Genomic DNA, 22,270 nt, shown 5'->3' with positions numbered 1-22,270 from the left:
TATTAAGGTAGATAAGTCACTGGGACCGGATGAGATGTACCCCAGGCTACTGTGGGAAGCGAGAGAGGAGATTGCTGAGCCTCTGGCGATGATCTTTGCATCATCAATAGGGAAGGGAGAAATACCAGAGGATTGGAAGGTTGCAAGTGTCGTTCCCTTGTTCAAGAAAGGGAGTAGACATAACCCAGGAGGCAGGGAGTGGGAATAAAAGGATCCTTTTCTGGTTGGCTGCCAGTAACTAATGGTATTCCGCAGGGGTTGGTGTTGGGACCAATTCTTTTTATGCTGTATATAAATGATTTAGATGATGGAATAGATGGCTTTGTTGCCAAGTTTTCAGATGATATGAAGATTGGTGGAGAGGCCGGTCATGTTGAGAAAATGGGAAGGTTGCAGAAGGACTAGGAGAACAGGCAAGAAAGTGACAAATGAAATACAATGTTGGAAAATGCATGGTTATGAACTTTGGTAGAAGAAGCAAATATGCAGACTATTTTCTAAATGGGAAGAAAATTCAAAAATCTGAGATGTGAAGGTACTTGGGGAGCCTTTGTGCAGAATACCCTAAAGATTAACTTGCAGGTTGAGTCGGTGGTGAGGAAGGCAAATGCCATGTTAACATTCATTTCAAGAGGTCTAGAATTCAAGAGCAGGGGCGTAATGTTGAGGTTTTACAAGGCACTGGTGAGACCTCACCTTGAGTATTGTGAACAGTTTTGGGCTCCTCATCTAAGAAAAGATGTGTTGGCATTGGAGAAGGTTCAGAGGAAGTTCACAAGAATGATTCGAGGAATGAAAGTGTTATCATATGAGGAACATTTGATAGTTCTGGGTCTGTACTCGCTGGAATTTAGAAGGATGGGGGGGAGATTTCATTGAAACCTTTCGAGTTGAAAGGCCTAGATAGAGTAGATGTGGAAAAGATGTTTCCCATGGCAGGGGAGCCTAGGACAAGAGGGCACAGCCTCAGGATAGAAGAGTGTCCATTTAAAACAGAGATGTGGAGAAATTTCTTTAGCCAGAGGGTTGTGAATTTGTAGATTTTATCACCATAGGCAGCTGTGGAGGCCAGGTCGTTAGGTGAATTTAAGGCAGATTTGATTGGTTCTTGATTGGACATGACATCAAAGGTTACAGGGAGAAGGCTGGGGAATGGGAATGAGGAGGGGAAAAAAGGATCAGCCATGATTGAATGGCGGAGCAGACTCGATGGGCCAAATGGCCTAATTCTGTTCCTATGTCTTTTGGTCTTATGGACCAGGTGGTTAACACAAAAAATTATCAAAAATACATATTAAAAGGCCAACAAATACAAGATGATAAACACAGAAAATGCCAAGAAAAAACAGATATAATCCAACACATTACAGGATCCTCAGCAGTCTAACTCAATCTAATTACTTACATAGACACAATCAAGTCGGAAACATCATTCACCAAATCTTGCTTTAAGGCATTGAGATCAAAGGTCAGGAGGTTTTGTTGCAACTTTATAAAACTCTGGTTTGGCCACATCTGGAGTATTGCACACAGTTCTGGTCGCCTCGCTATAGGAAGGATGTTGAGGCTTTGGAGAGGGTGCAGAAGAGGTTTACCAGGACGCTGCCTATTTAAAGGGCAGGTGCTATCAGGAGAGGCTGGATAAACCTGGGTTGTTTTCTCTGGGGCAGTCAAAGGCAGAGGGGAGACCTGATAGAGGTTTACAAGATTATGAGAGGCATAGACCGACTGGACAGGGAGTTCCTGTTTCCTGCGGTTGAATTGTCTAACAGCAGAGGACATGCATGGAAGATGAGAGAGGGTAGGTTCAAGGGGCATAGGAGGGGCAAGTTTTTTACTCAGAGAATTGTGGGTGCCTGGAATGCACTGCCTGGTTGGTACGGTGGTAGAGGCAAATACATTAGAGGCTTTTAAGAGACGTTTGGATAGGCACATGGAGGGATATGGGCTTGGTGTAGGCAGGGGGGGGATTAGTGTTTGTGTGTTTTTGATATTTTTTTAGCTGGTTCGGCACAACATTCTGGGCTGAATGGTCTGCTCATGGGCTGTATTTCTATGTTCTATGTTCTGAAATACAAGCTCATACATGACACCGTACCCTACTATAAACACAAGCTTGATCCAGTTTTGGAAGCAGAGTCCTACAAATTATACTACAACCAATTCATTGTTACAGATAGGACAATCCATAATAACCATCCGGATATAATATTACAGGATAAACAAGAACAACTTAATAGATACAGCCATTCCAAACATTCCAAACTGTACCTTCTTCCCGATGGCAGCAGCAAGAAGAAAGCACATCTCAGGAGGTGGGGGTGTCTGATGATGGATGCTGCTTTTCTGCAACACCGCTCTGTGTAGATGTGCTTAATGGTGGGGAGGGCCATATCCACTAATTTTTGTAGGATTTTCCATTCAAGGGTATTGATGTTTCCATACCAGGCTGTGATGCAGCCAGTCAATATACTCTCCACCTCACATCATTCGAAGTGTAATCAAAGTTTTAGATGTCATACCGAAACTTCACAAACTCCTCAGAAAGTAGAGGTGCTGCTGTCCTTTCTTCGTAATTGAACTTCGTGCTTGGCCAGGACAGATCCTCTGAAATGATAACACTGAGGAATGTAAAGTTGTTGATCCTCTCCACCTCTAATCCTCCGATGAGGACTGGTTCATGGACCTCCGTTTTTCCCCTCCTGGAGTCAATAATCAGCTCCTTCATCTTGCTGACAATGAGTGAGAGGTTGTTGTTGTGGCACCACTCAGCCAGATTTTCAATCTCCTATCCATATGCTGATCTGCCACCACCTTTGATTTGGCTTCAGACAGTGGTGTCATCATCAAACTGAAATATGGCTCTGGAGCTGTGGTTAGCCATGCAGTCATAAGTGTAAAGTGAGTAGAAGCGGGAGTGGGGGAAGGGGGTAGTAAGCACACAGCCTTTTGGTGCAGGTAAACAGTAAGGTGCAAGGATCATAATGAGGTAGGTTGTGAGGCCAAGGGCCTGTCTTATCATTCTAGGGCACCATTCAACAGTGGGGTAGAAGTGGTGTTTGAGCCTGGAGATATATGCTCTCAGTCTTTTGTATCTTCTGCCCAATGGGAGAAGGGAGAAGGGAGAAGGGAGGAGGCCTGGGGTATGGGGGATCTTTGATTATGATGGCTGCCTTACTGAGGAAGTAAGAAATATAGACAGAGTCCTTGGAGAGAGTCTGGTTTCTGTGATATGTTGAGCTGTGTCCACAGTTCGCTGCAGTTTCTTGGGGTTACCTCAGAGCAGTTGCTGTAGAAAGATGTAATGTATCCAGATAGGATGCTTTTTATGGTGCACTGATTTTAAAAAAATGGTGACGGTCAATAGAGACGTGCCTCCTGAGGAAGTAGGTGATGGTGAACTTTCTTGGTCATGGTATCTTCATAGTTAGACTGGGAACTAAATTAGTGTACTTTACATCTTTACATCCTTCATTTCTCATATTCTGCTTATCTACAATACAAATGCGTAGAGGAAGTAAATGTGAGTGTTATGGTCAAGGGAATACTTGCAGTTCCCAGATAAAATAAGAAAATGACACATGCTGGAAATCTGAAATACCCAACACGTCAAGCAGCAGCTGTTAACATTTCTGTTTGAAACAGCTTCCCTTTCCACAGTTGCCACTTGGCCGTTCAGTTCTTCACGTGGCTTGTTGGTAAGCTTAGCTCTGCATGGTAGACAAACTATTTGAAAGAGGGGAAAACATAATTATGATAATCTCTTGGGTGATTTAGAGTTAGACAGAGGGTCATTAGCAAAGAAAAGCATGCCTGCCAATTCCAGAGGTTACTAAGTGGCTTTGGTAAGAAATTCCACTTTCAGCTTTGCCTCTTTACAGAGAGCGATCAAATCTTCACATACATTACGGTTTTTAAGGCGGCATTGGAAAGGGCACAGGCATTAATTAGATAATAATTAACACCAGCTTGTAGTCTTTCACAGGGAAAAATGCTATTGAATAACAAACATTACGACACCTGAGGAAATTAAATCAGAGCAGTGGAACAGATTCTGCCATACATCATTGCACATGTCATTTTTCATGCCCAAGTCCCTACCTTTTACTTAAGGAAAGCGTACCTGGCATTTAATAATTACAGGCATGGAGATTTGTTTCGGTAACAAATTGCTGTTTCAGCTAGAGGTTCTCTTGCTATATTGAGTCATCTTGTGCTCAACTCAGATACACACGCATCATCTTGTACATCGCTATCAAGTCATCTCTCTTCCTCCTTCACTCCAAAGTGAAAAGCCCTAGCTTGCTCAACCTATCTTCATAGGGCATGCTCTCCAATCCAGGCAGCGTCCTAGTAAATCTCCTCTGCACCCTCTCTAAAGCTTCCACACCCTTCTTATAATGAGGCAAGCAGACTGAACACGATATTCCAAGTGCGGTCTAACCAGGGTTTTATCGAGCTTACAGCATTTGTACGTAGACCTCCGAATAATGAAGACTAACACGCCATCCACCATCTTAACAACCCTATCAAATTGCACAACAACTTCGAGGGACCTATGGACATGTACCCCAAGATCCTCTGTTCCTCCATACTGCTACGAATCATGCCACTAACCTGTACTCTGCCTTCAAATTTGATCTTCCAAGGTGCATCACTTCACACTGAACTCCATCCGACACTTCTCAGCCCAACTCTGCATCCAGTCAATGTCCTGTTGTAACTACAACAACCTTCTGCACTATCCACAACTCCACTGAACTTCATGTCATTTACAAACTTACTAACCCATCGTTCTACTTACTCATCTAAGTCATTTATAAAAATCACAAAGAGCAATCTGTCTTCCTTTTTCTTATTACTTGCTTAGTGATTCTTTGCTATTTTTTTAAAAGATCTATCAATCTTCCACCTTCCCACTACTTTTGGCAACTTTGTTTGCATGAGCTTTTAATCTGATGTCTTTTTTTTATTTCCTTAGTTATCCAAATCTGGCTCTCCCAACCCTTACAGTCCTTGATTTTAACTGGAACACACTTCTGTTGAGCATCATGAAAAATCTCTTTGAAAGTCTCCATGGCTCCTCAACTGTCCCACCATTCAGCCTGTGTTCCCAGTCTATGCTAGCCACATCCCATTGTAGTTTTCCTCGTTTAGTCATAATGTCCTGATTTTAGATTGAACTATTGCATCCTCCATTTGTGTGAGAAATATATTCATACTGTGACATTCACACTAACATTAGACTCGCTGGTCTGTAATTCCCAGGATGATCTCTATTGCTTTTGTGGAACATCAATAACATGTGGCATCCTCCTGTCATCAGGCACCACTCCTGTGGCCAGGGACAACTTAAACATCAATGCCCCAGCAATCTCTTCCCAGTGTAATTTGGGGTATATACAGTCCAGCCTTGGTGATTTATCTATCTTAATGTTCTTTAAAAACTCCAACACTGCCACTTCCTTGACCTTGAGATGTCTCAACATATTAGCCCGTTCTACACTGACCTCGCATTTGGCAAGGTCCCTCTCCCTTGTCAGCTCTGAAGCAAAGTAATCATTCAGCACCTCTTCTACCTTTTCCTACTCAAAGTATGTTTCACCCTTTAGACCATAAGACCATAAGACGGGGGGGGGGGGGGTCAGAATTAGGCCATTCAGCCCATCGAGTGTGATTCCCCAATGCCATTCAACACCATACACCTACCCTCTCACCATATCCCTTGAACCGCAACCAATCAGGAATCTATCAACTTCTGCATTGAATATACCCACGGATTTGGCCTCCACCGCAGTCTGTGGCAGAGCATTCCACAGATTCACAGCCCTTTGGCTAAAAAAAACAATCCGCCTTACTTCTGCTGTAAAAGGTCACCCATCAATTTTGAGACTGTGCTGTCTAGGTCTGGATACCCGGACAGAGAAGGTATCCTCTCGACATCCACCTTACCTAGTCCGTTCAACATTCGGTAGGTTTCAATGTGGTTATCCCTGACTGGTCCTACTCTCACACTAGTCATCATCCTGTTCATCACACATGTGTAGAACATCTTGGGCTTTCCTTAATCTCACTTACCAAGGCCTTCACATACCCCCTACTAGCTCTCCCAATTTCCTTCTTAAGCTCTCTCCTGGCTACTTTATAACTCAAGAGCCCTGTCTGATCCTTGTTTCCCATACCTTAAGTATGCTTCTTTCTTTTGCTTCACTAGGTATTCTACCTGTCTGGTTCCTTCACACTACCTTCCTTTCCCTGCCCTAATGGACAACCTGTGCAAGTTGTCCCTGAAAAACTTCCACATTTCTGTTTTCCATTTACCAAGAACATTTGTTCCCAATTTACACTCCCAAGTTCCTGTCTATTAGCATAACAATCCCCCTTCCCCCAACTAAATACCTTGTGTCATCTGCTCTTATCCTTGTCCATGGTTATGCTAAAGGTCAGGAAATTGTGGTCACCATCTTCAAAATGCTCACCCACAGAGAGATCTGTCACCTGACCAGGGTCATTGTCTAGTAGCGGATCATAATGGCCTCTCCTCTAATCAGTGTGACCACATTATGTCAGCAATCCTGGACACATCTAACAAATTTCACCCCATTTAAACCTTTTGCACCGAGGGGGTGCAAACAGTATTAGGGAAGTTGAAGTCACCCACAATACTTTTTTTTGCACCTTTCCCAAATCTACTACTTATCTGCTCTTCAGTATCCTGGTGACCACTGGGGTGGGGAGGTGGTTCGAGAATACTCCCAAAGGAACGATTGCTCCTTTCTTGTTTCTGACTTTCACCCATACTGATTCAGTAGCTGACACCTCCATACCATCTTCCCTCTCTGCAGTTATGATACTGTCCCTGATTAACAATGACGCCCACTTCTCCCATAACTTCTCTCCTTATCCCTTTTCAAACATCTAATCCCTGGAATGCTGAGTAGCCAAACCTGCCTTTGTGACAGCCATGTCTCTGTAACGGCCACAGCCTAATTCCACGTACTGGTCCATGCTTTCAGTTCATCACCTTTATTCTTAATGCATCTCACATTAAAGTTAATACATTTCAACCCAACCCACTGACTGCACTTACACCCTGTCCACTACCTAATCTTCTTTGCACCCCCTCTGCTCATTGCGTCCACCTTTACATCAACTACTCCATCATCTGACCTGTCACGCTGGTTCCCATACCCCTGTCTATCTAGTTTAAACCCTCCCTAACAGCTCTAGGTAACCCCAGACAAGATGCCAGTTGATCCACATATCTGAAACCCTGCCCCCTGAAACAACTTTTCAGATACACACAGATCTGCCTTATCTTCCTATTCTTATGCTCAGTGGTGCATGGCACAGACAGCAATCCGGAGATTACTAATCTTGACACGAGGTTCTACAGATGCTGGAGAAACTCGGCAGGTCAGATAGCATCTGTGGAGAGGAATAAACAGTCAATGTTTTGGGCCAACATGCTTCATCAGGACATTAATCGACTGTTTATTCCCCACAACAGATGCTGCCTAACCTGCTGAATTGGGTCCTATGTGTCCCAGTTAAATGGAATCCACTGTACTCATTACTGAGGGGAACTGCCACAAGGGTAGCCTACACTGACTGCCTAGCCCCCTTCTGATGGTCATCTAGTTACCCACCTCCTTCAGCTTACGTGTATCTCCTACCCTACAGCTGGATGCAATTTATGAGATGCAATTCTCACAAATGTAGTCATCGGGGACTCTAGAGGACTCCCTGACTTCTGACACACTGCAAGACCAGTATGCCACTTCCCTGATTGCCATTCCCACTGCTTTAGCTGCGCAATAAGAAAAAAGAAATCATTTCTTTGCCATCCCTCACCAAAGCCAAATCAATGATAACACAAAATAAAATCTTCCCTGTTCTTATCTATGCCTTCTCTCTAAGACCTTTTTTTCTGTAAAGAGTAGTTCTCACTCCCAACACTTGGACCATTATTCCACCTCTTCACACCAGAGCTTCAGCTCTCCATTCCAAAACTGGCTCACTCAAACAACAGCTGATTTGCTTGACCCTAACTTCTTTTTATTGACTGCTGCTAAGTAGCTAGTTACCCAATCAGTAATCAACTTGAAAATATGCCTCTTTTAGTGTCCTGTTAGGACCAGGTGAAACTGAACACAAAGTCCTGAGACTTGGGTCTTTAAAAAGCACTTGCCTCTCACTCTAAGTCTTTGCTTCTGCGAGGTGAAACACTTTACAGTTTAGTGGTCATGGACAGAGTTTCCATTATGCATCCAAATAAGGTGTTAAAATTGCTAAGGATTGACGAAGACATTCCAAATGTCTCTAATCTTCTGAGGAAGTAGAGGCATTAGAGAGCTTTCTTGGCCCTGACGTCTACATGGTTGGAGCAGGACAGGCTATGTTCACTCCTAGCAACTTCAAGCTCTCAACCCACTCAAGCTCAACACCTTTGACGTAGACAAGTGTATGTGTACTGTCCCCTTTTTTGAAGTCAATGACCAACTCTTTTTTTATTGACACTGAGTGAAAGGTTGTTGTCATGACACCATATCACTGTGCTCTCTATCTCTTTCCTGTACTCCGACTCATCATTATTTGAGATACAAGCCAATACAGTGATATCAGCTGCAAACTCTTAGATAAGAGGTTTCCAACCTGGGATCCATGGACCCCTCAGTTAACGGTCGGGGTCCATGGGATTGGGAACCCTGTTGTGGATGGAGCTGGAGCAGAATCTGACCACACAGTCGGGAGTGTCTCGGGAAGAGATGGCTGAGGATGCAACCTTATGAAGCACCATAATGAGGATAATCATTGAGTCATTGAGCACCACAGCACAGAAGCAGGCCCTTCATTGTGGAGATGTGGCTGCCAATCCTTACTGATCGTGGTCTGTTGGTCAGGAAGACAATGATCCACCTAAAGACCTGGAGTATGGAGATGATTTTTCTTGGAATTATATTATCGAACAGAGAGGCTATAGCCCAGAATGACCATTTCTAAGCTTGAATGGGTCTTCAATGTGAATTTCCGTTTGATCACCTCACACATTTTCCCAGTTTTAAAATCCACAGAAACCCTTTGGCACCATTGAAGTCATGTCCCAGAATGCGCCAACTAGTAAAGAATTTGAACATCTGTGAGTGTCTCTGAATTTCAAAAACATTATTATAAATAAAAACTTGAAAAATAAAAAAAATTACATTTAAGGTCACTTAATTGCAAAGAAAGCATTGAGCACCTCTGCTTCCTTAGAAGTTTGTGAAGATTCAGCATGCTATCTAGTACTTAGACAAACTTCTATAGATGTGTGGTGAAGAGTATATTGACTAGTTGTATCACAGCCTGGTATAGAAACGCTAATGCCCTTGAAAATCCTACAAAAAGTATGGCCCTGTCCATCATAGGTAAAGCACATCTGTAACGAGCACTTTTACAGGAAAGCAGCATCCATCGTCAGGGACCTCCACCACCCACGTCATGCATTCTTCTCACTGCTGTCATCAGGAAGATGGTATGGGAGCCTCAGGATCCACACCGCCAGGTTTAGGGACAGTCATTCCTCCTGTTGAATCAGTGGGGGCAACTTCATTCAACTTCACTGACCCCATCACTGAACTGTTCCCACAATCTATGGATTCACTTTTAAGGATTCTTCATTTCATGATCTCGATACATATTGTTTATTTATTATTATTTTGATCTTTTATATTTGCACAGTTTGTTGTCATTTGCACGTTGACTGTTGATCCACACTGTAGTGGGTGTGGTCTTTCATTGACTCGATTCTGGTTCTTGGATTTACTGAGCATAAAGGAGCAGAGGAGGTGTATTCATTTGGGTTACCCGCAGAAAACGGTGGCAGCAGAGCATTGCATTCGCAGTGACCATAGGATTGACTTCGATGGCACAAAGCTACTCCACCATGCTTTTGGAACTGCCTAATGAAGGAAGCCGTTGAAATAAAGCTAGAGGAAAAGAATTTTAACAAAGATGAAGGTCTCGCTCTAAGTAAGAATTTAGAATGAGATCTTCAATCAGGAATTTGGTTGTAAACAAGCTGGGACAGTGGAAGCCTGGTTGGATGAGGACTAATCAATCAGGAAGGATGGACAACAGGGGTACAAATACCACTGGACTAGACATGCCCAGGCATCATCCCTGATGAAGGTAGCGAAGTTTATCATCAAATTGTTGGTTACAATCAATACCTGTACCCAGCTTATTTGTTTACTGAGTATGTCCTGCAGGAAAATGAATCTTTGGGTTGTATATGGTGGCATGGATGTACTTTGATAATAAATTTACTTTGAACTTTGGAATAAATCAAAGATGAAACATGCCCCACCCTTCCTCTGATCACAGCGACAGTAAGAAATTGCCAAAGTTCATACCCCTCCAGTGGTACTCAATTAAGAATTCATTTTCCAGTCACTCCATAAGACAACAGTGACCAGCCGCAGAAGTTGCGATTTCTGCATGAGAACCTCAAACTCCAGCCACACAAAGCTGTCGGCTTTTTTTGTGGAAATTCAGCTAAGACTATTGTGAACAATATTTGTAATTAACAGCATTTAATGACGATAACAGAGCACAACAATGGAAACATGTCAAACTTTAGGTGAAGCAGATGAACAGCAGAAGGTGTTGGGAGCCTTCAAGCTATACTCAAATGTGCTCATTTCTGTTGGCAGCATTCCCTTGCTACTTGCTCCCTGCTAATAATTGAAAGATAAATATTTAGCAAATATTTACTGCTGAATGACTTGGATTTCACACTTTGTTGACTGCAGCTATTGCAGGGCGGGGGGGGGGGTTGCATTTCATATTTCAGCACTTGTGAGTATAGGTTGAATGACATCAATAAGAATACTGGGATTGTCCGGAATTCCTCTTCAGAGGGATTCTGGTATCTGCCCTTCAGAATTGGATAGGAGGCCTGGGAAACACTGGTACGTACGTCACATTACGTGCAGTGTATGAACATAATGGAGTATTGAAGTAAATGGGGGATTTATTGTCACATGCACCGAGGTACTAGTGAAAGCTTGTCTTGCATTCTGTTTATACAGATCAATTCACTGCACAGTGCATTGCAGTAGTGCAAGGAAAACAATAACAGAAATAAATTAATAATAAATTGTAACAGACAGAGAAAGTGCATTGCAGGTAGGCAATAAGATGCAATGATGAGGTAGACTATGAGGTCAAGAGAGCATCTCATTGTACCAGCAAGCAATTCAATAATCTTATAAGGGTGAGATAGAAACTGTCCTTGAGCATAAGTGTGTACTTTATGGTTTTTGTATCCTCTCCCCAGTGGGAGGAGGGTGCAAAGAGAATGTCAGGGGCGGGTGGGGTCTTTGACTCTGCTGCCTTCTACACTGAGGCAGCAAGAAGTACAGACAAGAGTCCATGGAGGGAGTCTGGTTGTTGTGACATACTGACCTGTGTCCATAACTCTCCGCAGTTTCTTGCAGTCACAGGCAGAGCAGTTGCCATACCAAACCACGGTGCTTCCAGACAGGAAGCTTTCCATGGTGCATCAGCTAAAATTGCCAAGTGCTGATGGGGACACTTCGAATTCCTTTAGCCCCCTGAAGAAGTAGAGGCCTGGGTGATAAAGATTGTTTGTAATGATAGTCAATATCAATCTGATTTCCGGTGAGGTATTTTTCTTTTGTATTGCAGGGGGAAGACTGTTCCTTTTCATGTCCTCCTGGGAAATATGGGCCCAACTGTTCATCTACTTGTAACTGCAATCACGGCAGTGCCTGCTTTCCTGTTGATGGTGCCTGTATCTGTAAAGAAGGTACAAACAGCAGCTTTTCATTTCTCCAACTTTGTAAAGGTTCTTTCTCTACTTGATGAGATGAGGAATGAGGAATGAGGTCCAAGGGAGGAAATGCTTTCCCCTGTGGTCTCTATATTGGAGGAACAGCATACGCTTTGCTGGTAACGCTTGAATCTTTTTACAGTTATTGTAGGTGGACATGACTCCCTATTATGTCAGCCAAAATTCTAGAAAGATTAGGAAAGAATTCATAAAGAACTCTCCAGTATTAACAGCAAGAATATCAAAAATACGCCAAAGTGTTTTCCATAATGTGGAAGAGATGGGTATTGCAAAGGCCGATGAACCTTTTATTAGAAAGGCCAATAGAATTTAAAGGGATGGTTTATAAATTAGGTGAGAAAAGAAGGAACTTAGGGAGCTTCTAGATACACTGACTGAAAGCTGTGTTCATTGGAGGGGAGTGAAGTGGGTAGGATTTGCGATCTGGAGGTTGGGGCAGGTTGTGGTTAGAGATCAGAATGTACTGATGAATATAGGGGCGATTTAAAGCTTGGCAGATTGCAGAGATAGGCTGGGGTGAAGTCATACAAAGAGCGAGACAGAAGTTTAATTAATGGTGAGAGACTGGAAACCAATATAGTTCAAAAAGACACAAGACCATGACATAGAAGCAGAATAAGGCCATTCAGGCCATTTGAACATGGCTGATGTATTTTCCCTCTCATCCCCATTCTCCTGCCTTCTCCCCGTAATCTTTGATGCCCTTACTAATTAAGTACCCACCAATGTCCTCTTTAAATATACCCAATATCCACAGCTGTCTGTGGCAATGAAATACTCAGATTCACTACCCTCTGGCTAAAGAAATTCCTCCTCATCTCTGTTCTAAAGGGATGTCCTATTCTGAGGTTGAGCTCTCTGGTCCTAGACGCTGGCTATTGGAAACATCCTTGCCACACCCATTCCATCCTGGCCTTTCAATGTTCAGTACGTTTCAATGAGAACGCCCTCCCCCTATCCTTCTAAAGTCCAGCGACTACAAGCCAGAGCCGTCAAACTACCAATGGGCCCTCTCCAATGCCAGCATATCTTTCCTTAGATATAAGGCCCAAAACTGCTCACAATACTCCAAATGTGGTCCGACCAATGCCTTATAATGTCTCAGCATTACCTCCTTGCTGAATTTGCTTTTTATAGACAATAGACAATAGGTGCAGGAGTAGGCCATTCGGCCCTTCGAGCCAGCACTGCCATTCACTGTGATCATGGCTGATCATCCACAATCAGTATCCAGTTCCTGCCTTATCCCCATAACCTTCGATTCCGCTATCTTTAAGAGCTCTATCCATCTCTTTTTTGAAAACATCCAGAGACTTGGCCTCCATAGCCTTCTGGGGCAGAGCATTCCATATATCCACCACTCTCTGGGTGAAAAAGTTTTTCCTCAACTCCGTTCTAAATGGCCTACCCCTAATTCTTAAACTGTGGCCTCTGGTTCTGGACTCACCCATCAGCGGGAACATGCTTCCTGCCTCCAGCGTATCCAATCCCTTAATAATCTTATATTTTTCAATAAAATCCCCTCTCAGCCTTCTAAATTCCAGAGTATACAAGCCCAGACGCTCCAATCTTTCGACATATGACAGTCCCGCCATCCCGGGAATTAACCTTGTGAACCTACGCTGAACTCCCTCAATAGCAAGAATGCCCTTCCTCAAATTTGGAGACCAAAACTGCACACAGTACTCCAGGTGTGGTCTCACCAGGGCCCTGTACAGCTGCAGAAGGACCTCTTTGCTCTTACACTCAATTCTCCTTGTTATGAAGGCCAGCATTCCTTCCTCACTCCTGACTCAACCTGCAAGTTAACCTTTAGGGAATTCTGCACTAAGAATTCCAAGTCCCTTTGTACCTCTGATTTCTGAAATTGTTACCCATTTAGAGGGTAGTCAACACCTTTATTCCTTCTACCAAAGTGTATGACCATAAATTTCCTTACGTTGTATTCCATCTGCTAGTTCTTTGCCCATTCTCCTAAACTGTTCAATGAGCAATCAGCAGAGGCCCGAGATGGAGTGCCCGCTGACTTAGTTGGCAGGATCCTAAAGCCAGTTGGAGCAACACTTGCAGCCCATTTCCCAATCTCTGAACAATTTACTGAGCAACACCTTATAGAGCCTCTGCTTTTATATTCTAGTACTCTGGAAATGAATGCATCGTTTTCCTTAGCATGGGATATTTGGAAGAGTCTCTCCTGTGATTTGGTGTTGGTAGGTGGCAGGACGTTTGGAAGTTGCCTTGTCTTGAACAATGGTGATTGTCTTTTAGGATGGCAGGGAGTGGACTGCTCTATCCCTTGTTCTAGTGGTACCTGGGGTCTTCACTGCCAGGACAACTGCCACTGTGCCAACGGAGCAGCTTGTAATCCAGTGGACGGCTCGTGTACATGCACTGCAGGCTGGCGTGGCAAGAATTGCATCCAGCCATGTCCAGTAAGTTCTGTTGTCAATCTCTGCATTACCTTCAAGATGTGCTACATTCTGTAAAAGGCTTCTAGAACAACCACCCTAGCCCCCTTGAATGTGCCAGCGCCTTGTAACAGTCTGGCTTCAATATCTGTACAACCAATGACCTGACAAGACTGTTAGTCTGTAGCCAAAGTACTTATAGGAACAGCTTCTTCCCCCCCCCCACCCATTAGATTTCTGGACAGACAATGAACCCATTATTTTTGCTCTCTTTTTGCCCTTATTTAGTTCTATATATGCAGTGGATTCTGATTAATTGGATCATATTGAGAGCAGTGCATTTCAGCCCAGTTAAGTGGCTGCCCCAATTAGCCGAAGTTTCATGGAAATAGTTAAAAAGGTATAAAAAGACAACCTACCATTTAACTGAGTAACAAATTATGTATTTAAGTGAAATATAGAACAAATTAAAACACTATCAATACGACTATAGTACTATAAAACTGTGTATTAGTTCCTAATAATTATTGACAGAGAAATTCATCCAGTGTATGCCGACGTGCTCTTTTGATTGACTATAAATTAACAAAATCTGTGCAGACACCAAGTGCAGATAATTGACTGCCTTCATAAAATACTGTCAACAATTGCATCTTCCAAATCTTCATTTTCATTGTACCATTCAAGATGATTGCCTGTACCTTCAAATTCTTTGCAGTTCCTAACTTGTTGAATTAGTGAAATCAGTTCATTTTTACTCCTAGTCATTTCTGTAATCTCCAAGCTTGAATGCTTGAAATGACAATGAACAAAACAGTTCTGAATTGTCCTGTTGCTTATTTCTCACTATCAATAACAAATATCACTGCTTATTGAGACAAACACACACAACCGATGCTATTTAAAAACTGTTCACTCTTAACACATTGCAGTGTCACAATATGCACGTGACTGATACTTTGGCAAATCTCCTGACCCAATTACGCAGCAGAGTGTCCCAAATAAACAAAGGGAATCCTGGCTATTTTCTCAATTTGTTTTTGTTCTTTAAGGGCTGTTCCAAATAAACAGCTGCCCCAATTAACCGATGACCCAATTAACTGGAATCCACTAGTAAATCTGATACTGTTTCTATACTGGTTGATATATTTAGCTCAGCTGGTTAATTACAGTTCATATTTGATTTGATGGCCACGCATTAGGGTTAGTGTTATGCACTACACTGTTTAAATCCATTTCTTAAAAGTCATAAAGGGAATTCTGGAAATTCCATAGGTTGCACAGAATCCACAGTACTCTTTCTGGAGGGACCCGGACAGGCACAGTTACACCCAATAGCATTCTATGATGTTAACTCATCCTTGTGTATCACAAGTCACTCACACTTTTGCAGTGCTCCTGATCGCTTGCAGTTCCAGCCCACAGAGTCCTGAGCTGCAAACCCACCCCCTGCACTCATGAAGGCCCTCTTTACGTTGAGTATTTACCCACTGTGGTGACTAACACTCTGGTTCCTCATCACCTCCCATTCCTTCCTTGATCACAAGCTTGAACCACCTCAGCCCTCTCCCTTCTGTCTCTAGGTGTTACATCAGTGGAAATTGCTGCAGAAAAGACTGATGGATGCTGGGCTGAGCTTTTTCACCCTGTTTTTTCTTCTCCATTCTAGGATGGGACTTACGGCTTGAACTGCAGCGAACAGTGTGATTGCTGCCATGCAGATGGTTGCGATCCAGTCACTGGATTTTGCCGCTGTGTGTCAGGCTGGACTGGTAAATATCAACAAATACAGGCATTTTGGAGTACTCTTCTGATGTTGACATGCACTTACACGCACTGGCCACTATTTTAGGTACCTTCTGTATGTTCATAGTCTTCTGCTGCTGTAGCCCTTCCATTTCAAAGTTCAACTTGCTGGCCATTCAAAGTTTTCTCTTCTGCACACCACTGTTGTAACACGTGGTTATTTGAGTTACTATCAGCTTCCTGTCAGCCTGAATCGGTCTGGCCATTCTCTGCTGATCTCTTATTAACATGGTGTTTTCAGCCACAGAACTGCCATCACTGGATGTTTTTTGTTTTTCTCACCATTCTCTGTAAACTCCAGAGATTGTGTGTGAAAATCCCAGGACATCAGCAGTTTCTAAGATACACATACTACCCCATCTGGCACCAACAATCATTCTACATTCAAGGTCACTTAGGCCATATTTCTTCCCCATTCTGATGTTTGATCTGACAACAACTGAACCTCTTGACCATGTCTGCAGGCTCTTATGCGTTGAGTTGCTGCCACATGATTGGCTGATTAGATATTTGCATTAATGATCAGGTGTATAGGTGTACCTAATAAAGTGGCCACAGTTAATTTTGCGACTTGTTTGCACTCGTACTGATCACGGAGCTGGAAATGTAATCAGACCTGTAACAAGTCATTACAGTATAATGTTGCCGGGCAGCACTTCCATTCAAGTCTTGCTTCAGAATACCAGTCTAAAATACCTGTTGACACCTTTCATGGTGAGAGTGGTGGGTGCGTGAAATGCACTGCCGGTGGTGGTGGTGGAGGTGGATACAATAGGTTTTTTTAAGAGCCTCGTAGATAGGTACATGGAGCTTAGGAAAATAGAGGGTTATGCGCTAGGGAAACTCTAAGCAGTTTCTAGAGTAGGTTTCATGGTCGGCACAACATTGTGGGCTGAAGGGCCTGTAATGTGCTGTAGGTTTCTGTGTTCTGTGTCCTATGTTCAGGAGGCTGCTGGCGAATCGTAAAGCATCCTCTGCAACAGTAATGGTCTGCATTATGATTAGAAGCAACTATAGAGGTTTGGTATTAGTCAACTGGATCTTATGTGTTTGGGTCTACTAAAGAAGTTCTTTCTCAGATTTACCCTGTTGAATTCAGAATTTCACCATACATATGATGAAAGGTAACTCCTGGGAGCAAAGACTTGTGGTTGGATTGTTACACATTCCGCGTTGTGCTGGTACGGGTGCAGTGGACTCCAGCCCTGTTGTGTGCACTGTTTGGAAGAGTGTGAGAGTGTGAGAAAGAAGTTTGGTCTGTAGTGTTCTTTTGTTCTGTTTAAACTGCTCTGTTTTAAATTTTGGACATGGCGTATATAACTTGTGTTTGGTTGCCTTATGGGGACCACAAAGGAATTTTTTTCCCGGCCTATCCCTTATTTTGGGTGGCCGTTTTTTTTAAGCATCTGCATAAGCAGTTCGCTAGCGCTAATGGTAATAGAGGTGCTTAGTGTGTTTCCTATGAAAAAGCGAGCCGATAATTAGATACTGTGGTGGGGAAGTTGTGTAGGCCTAGCAAGGGAGGGGAGGGGTACCAAGAGTCACTTTGCAGTGTAGTTTACCAGCGGAGAAACTGAATCAATCAGGGAACACAAATCTAGAAAGTCCAGAATCAGGAAGGTCGTAGCACATGATAGACGTTAGACGCTATCTGGTACATTGGTATAATAGTAGTTTACTTATAAGAATTTAAACAAATACAGTCGCTTAATCAATAGTTCTGTCGCCCTACAAGTATAATTCAATGTCGTTATGTTCGGATTCACGGAAAATTGTTCCCCTGGAGAATTCATGTGCAAGCAATGTCAGTTAATCCAACACCTTGGGAACGAGGTGGCTGAACTTGAGGAGGAGGTAGCTGACCTGCGGTGTTGTAGAGAATTGGCAGATGTGCTTTAGGAAGATAGTGTGCACCCCAAGAGAGACATGGGCTGAGACTCCAGACCAGTAAGACAGAGACAGGTGGGTGACCATGGGAAGGAAGCACAGGCAAAGAGGTACACACCGTCTGGCAGCATCATCCCAGTGTTGGAAGTGTCTAACCATTTTGAACATTTAGCGATGCTTGACAACGACCATGAAACCTCTGAGGTGGTAGGCAGACCAAGGAGCCCCACAGGCCCCTCTCTAATCCCAAACCTAAACCCTGTAAAAAGGAAGTAGTGACAGTAGGGGACTTGATTGTCAGGGGGTTGAGAATCAGGTGTGTACTGACAAGGAGTCTTGTACAGAGCCTTCTCTACCAGGAGCACAAGTAGGAGACCTCCCTGGATGAGCAGATAAGCTCCCGGCCAGAACTGGGGTGGATCCAATAATCATTGTACACATCTGGACAAATGACATAGGTAAGGACAGGCTGTCAGTTCTGCAAGACAAATGTAGAGAGTTAGGTGGGAAGCTTAGGGACAGAACTGACAAGGTGATCTTCTCAGAAGTTCTGCCTGTGCCACGCGTCAGTCCAGTTAAGATGGAGGAGATTAGAAGATTTAATGTGTGGCTCAAATCATGGCGTAGGTTGGAGGGGCATAGGTTTATGGGTCATTGGGGCACCTTTTGGGGCAGATGGAACCTGTACCACTGGGATGGGTTGCATTTGAATGGGAGGGACACCAATGGACTAGGTAGGGTTATGCTTCAGTTAGTTGGGGACTGTTTAAACTAGGGAATTGGTGGGGGGGGGGGGTGTAGGGAACTTCAAACAGGCCAGGCTCAACCGTTTAAACATCATAGTGGAGAATAACATATTAGGACATAAACTGATTATAGCCTTCAAAAATATAAAATAGATTGGAATAGGATGAAATTCATCACTAATAGACTAAGGATGGTCTGTATAAATGCAAGAAGTATTAAGAATAAAATAAATGAGCTGGAATTACATGCAAGTGCATATAAGTATGATATAATAGCAATAACTGAAACCCGGCTGGCCTCAGAAGATGGTGATGAATGTAGTACTGAAGATATACTTTATTTAGGAAAGATAGGCAAGATCGTAAAGGTGGAGGAGTAGCCATATACATAAGAGAGAATTTAAACATGAGGCTGCTTATAATGGGAGATGAATCGAGACTTAGTAAAGATATCTGGGTGAGAATTGAAAGCTATAAGGATAAAGGAATAACATTGGGTGTATGTTATAGACCCCCTAATGCTGATAGTGATTTTAATAAACAACTCTATCAGAATATTAGAAAAGCAAGTTCTGAGGTGATGTTATAGTGATAGGAGAATTTAATTTCCCAAATTCTGAGTGGGAGAACCCAGTGACTAATGAATGAGAGGAAAAATGAATTAATTTGAGTTATTGAATGATTGTTTTTTGACACAGTATGTAAATGCACCAACAAGAGGGGTGGTCTGTCTAGATTTGATATTCTGAAACAATCAAGATAGAATTTTGAGTACAGAAATTATTGAGCCTTAAGGAACAAGTGATCATAACATTGACAGTCTCAAAGTTTTTTGGGAGAGTATATCAGTAAAAACCAAAGCCATTAAATTAAATTTCTGAAAGGCAAAATTTGTGCAGATACGGCAAAGACTTCAGAAGATAATCTGGAAGAAAATGTTTGGGGTTGAGTTAGTTGAGGAAGAATGGATTGATTTAAAATAGTAATACATGCAGTGCAGGAATTGCTCATGTCCACGGCGAGGAGAACCAATAAAAACAATAGATCAACTAGATGAATAAAGATATACATAAAAAATTATTGAGGAAAATACAGTTGTATAAAGAATACAAAAAAAAATAGTAATAATGTCAACTGTAGGGCATATGAAAATATGGGAGCTTTATTCAAGAGGGAAATTTGGATTGTGAAAAAGCAGGTTGAGAAGGATATTGCTGATAAAGCTAAGATTGACCCCAAAAGATACTTTCAGTACTTCAGTAGTAAAAGTTAAGGTCAAAGTTAAGTGTATTAGAAATAATATTGGGGTGATAAATTATGCAGAGAAGGATATAGCGGATACCCTTACCTCCTATTTTGTTATTCACCAGCAAAGATGTTAGCAATATGCCAGTAAGTGTAGAAAAAATAAGGTTATTTTGGGTGACTTAGAGATCTTAGAGTGTGAGGTTCTGCTTTAGCTGAAAAGGCGCAAGTTAATAAATCTCCAAGGCCAGATAACATATATCCAAAGGTACTTAAAGACATCTGTGATTATGTATACAAACCTCTAACAATTATTTTTCAAAAGCCAGTGAGGACTGGTGAAATCCCTAAGGATTGGAAATCGACTAATGTTGTCCCTGTATATAAGAAGGGTGACTACACTAACTCTGGTAACTATAGGACAGTAAGCTGGTATCGAAGGTAAGATAATAGAAACATTAATAAAAAATGAGAGAGAAAAGCAGATGATAAGAACAGGAACGTCAGCAGAAAAGCAGCATGGGTTCAGAAAGTGAAAATCATATTTTACTAATATGCTGGAATTCTATGAAGAGACAATCAAAATTTATGATAACGATAGAGCAGTTGATATCATTTACTTGAACTTTTAGAACGCTTTTGACAAGATACCCCACAAGATGTTAATAATCAAATTACAGGAGATAGGGATTCAGGGTAAGTTGTGCAAATGGGTGCAGGATTGGCTCAAAAATAGAAAACATCGAGTTATGGTTAGAGGATCATTTTTATTCCTAGAAGATGTTAAGAGTGGGGTTCTGCAGGGATCGGTTTCGGGGCTGCTGCTGTTTTCAATTTACATTAATGATTTGGATAAGCACATAACAAATAAACTGGTAAAGTTTGCCAATGACACAAAATTAGGGGGATGAACTGATAACATTCAGGCAGCAGAATCAATACAGTTAGATCTAAACAAAATCCAGATGTGGGTAGCTAAATAGCCGATGAAATTTAATGTAGGTAAATTTAAAGTGTTACACATAGGAAGTAGAAATATTAGATATAAATATACAGTGGAGGGGTGTTGAGTTAGAAAGTGCACTGAATGAGAAGGATTGGGCATCCTGATAGACATCACTATCAACATCTAGACAATGCACAGAAGCGATTAGGAAGGCTAATAGAATGATTGTATGTAATCGCTCAGTGTTCAAGTCAAGAGACGTTCTCCTTAAGCTATATAATCCGCTTGTGAGGCCACACCTTGGGTATTGTGTAAATTTTGGCCTTCATGTTTTGTGAGAGATGTGAAGGGCCTGGAGAGAGTTCAGAGAACAGCAGTGGGACTCATTCCAGGTCTGCAGGGTATGAGTTATGAAAAAAGATTGAAAGAATTAAATCTTTTTAGCCTGAGTAGATGTAGAATGTGAGGAGAGATGATAGAGGTGTTCAAAATCATTAAGGGTATAAGTAAGGTGGATGCCAACTGTAACTTCAAAAATTAATCCATCAGCGAGGACACGGGGCCATAGATGGAGACTGGTTAAAGGGAGATTTCAGACTAACGTCAGGATGCATTTCTTTATACAGCGAGTTGTGGACTGACACATTGTCCAAACTACCTAGCTGTGTAGTTGAGAGGAGTGCGTAGAGACTTTCAAATCTAAAGTCGATAGTTATTTCTGCACACTTGAAATTTGGCAAGCTTTGTTGTGCCGAATGGCCTGCTCTTGTCAAAAACTTTCTGCTGTTTCTAATGTTCTAACATGAACATATAAATTAAAACAAGAGGAGATCTCGGCCCCTCAAACCTGCCACACCATTTAATAACATTATGGCAGATCCGATTATAACTTCAGTTCTGATTTCCTGCTTTCTTCTCACCACTTGCTTGTCAAGAATCTAAATAGTGCTGCTTTAAAAATATTCAAAGTCCCAGCTTCCATTAGACTTAGAGGAAGAGAGTTACAAAGACTCATGGCAATTTGAAAAAAAATTGCCCTCGGTCTCTATAAAATGGGTAACCCCTTAAAGAGCAATTTGTAGATTACATTACATTCTCCTCCAAGTGAAAACCTACTCTTGACATCCACATGAAGCCAGATCTTTAGCGACAACACAAAGCAAGGTGGTTGCCTTGAATCATTGTGAGAGACTGGTTGGGTCTCAAGTACAAAAAACTTTGAGTGTAGGGTAGACCAAATTATGGTCAATGCTCTTCAGAAAGAAAATTCAAAATTCAAGATTGTGAAGACCTTCCAGAAGATGCAAAGAAGGTTAATAAAATAATTCCAGAAATAGACTGGAGAAGCTGCATTCTTCTTCTCCTCGAAGCAAGA

General features: G+C 42.2%; 1 protein-coding gene across 1 annotated transcript in view; it reads left to right on the top strand.

Annotated features, from left to right (window-relative positions):
* Positions 1–22,270, top strand: part of megf11 (multiple EGF-like-domains 11) — a 365,505-nt gene that overhangs the window by 257,230 nt on the left and 86,005 nt on the right. Inside the window, exons 8-10 of the mRNA XM_072277965.1 lie at positions 11,692–11,812; positions 14,126–14,289; positions 15,935–16,037. Of these exons, the coding sequence (XP_072134066.1) occupies positions 11,692–11,812; positions 14,126–14,289; positions 15,935–16,037 (388 nt within the window). The remainder of the gene's footprint in view (positions 1–11,691; positions 11,813–14,125; positions 14,290–15,934; positions 16,038–22,270) is intronic.

Source organism: Mobula birostris, chromosome 14 (assembly GCF_030028105.1).
Source record: "Mobula birostris isolate sMobBir1 chromosome 14, sMobBir1.hap1, whole genome shotgun sequence".
Lineage (NCBI taxonomy): Eukaryota > Metazoa > Chordata > Chondrichthyes > Myliobatiformes > Myliobatidae > Mobula > Mobula birostris.
Note: the sequence above shows the minus strand (reverse complement) of the source record. Positions and strands in the feature narration are given on the sequence as shown.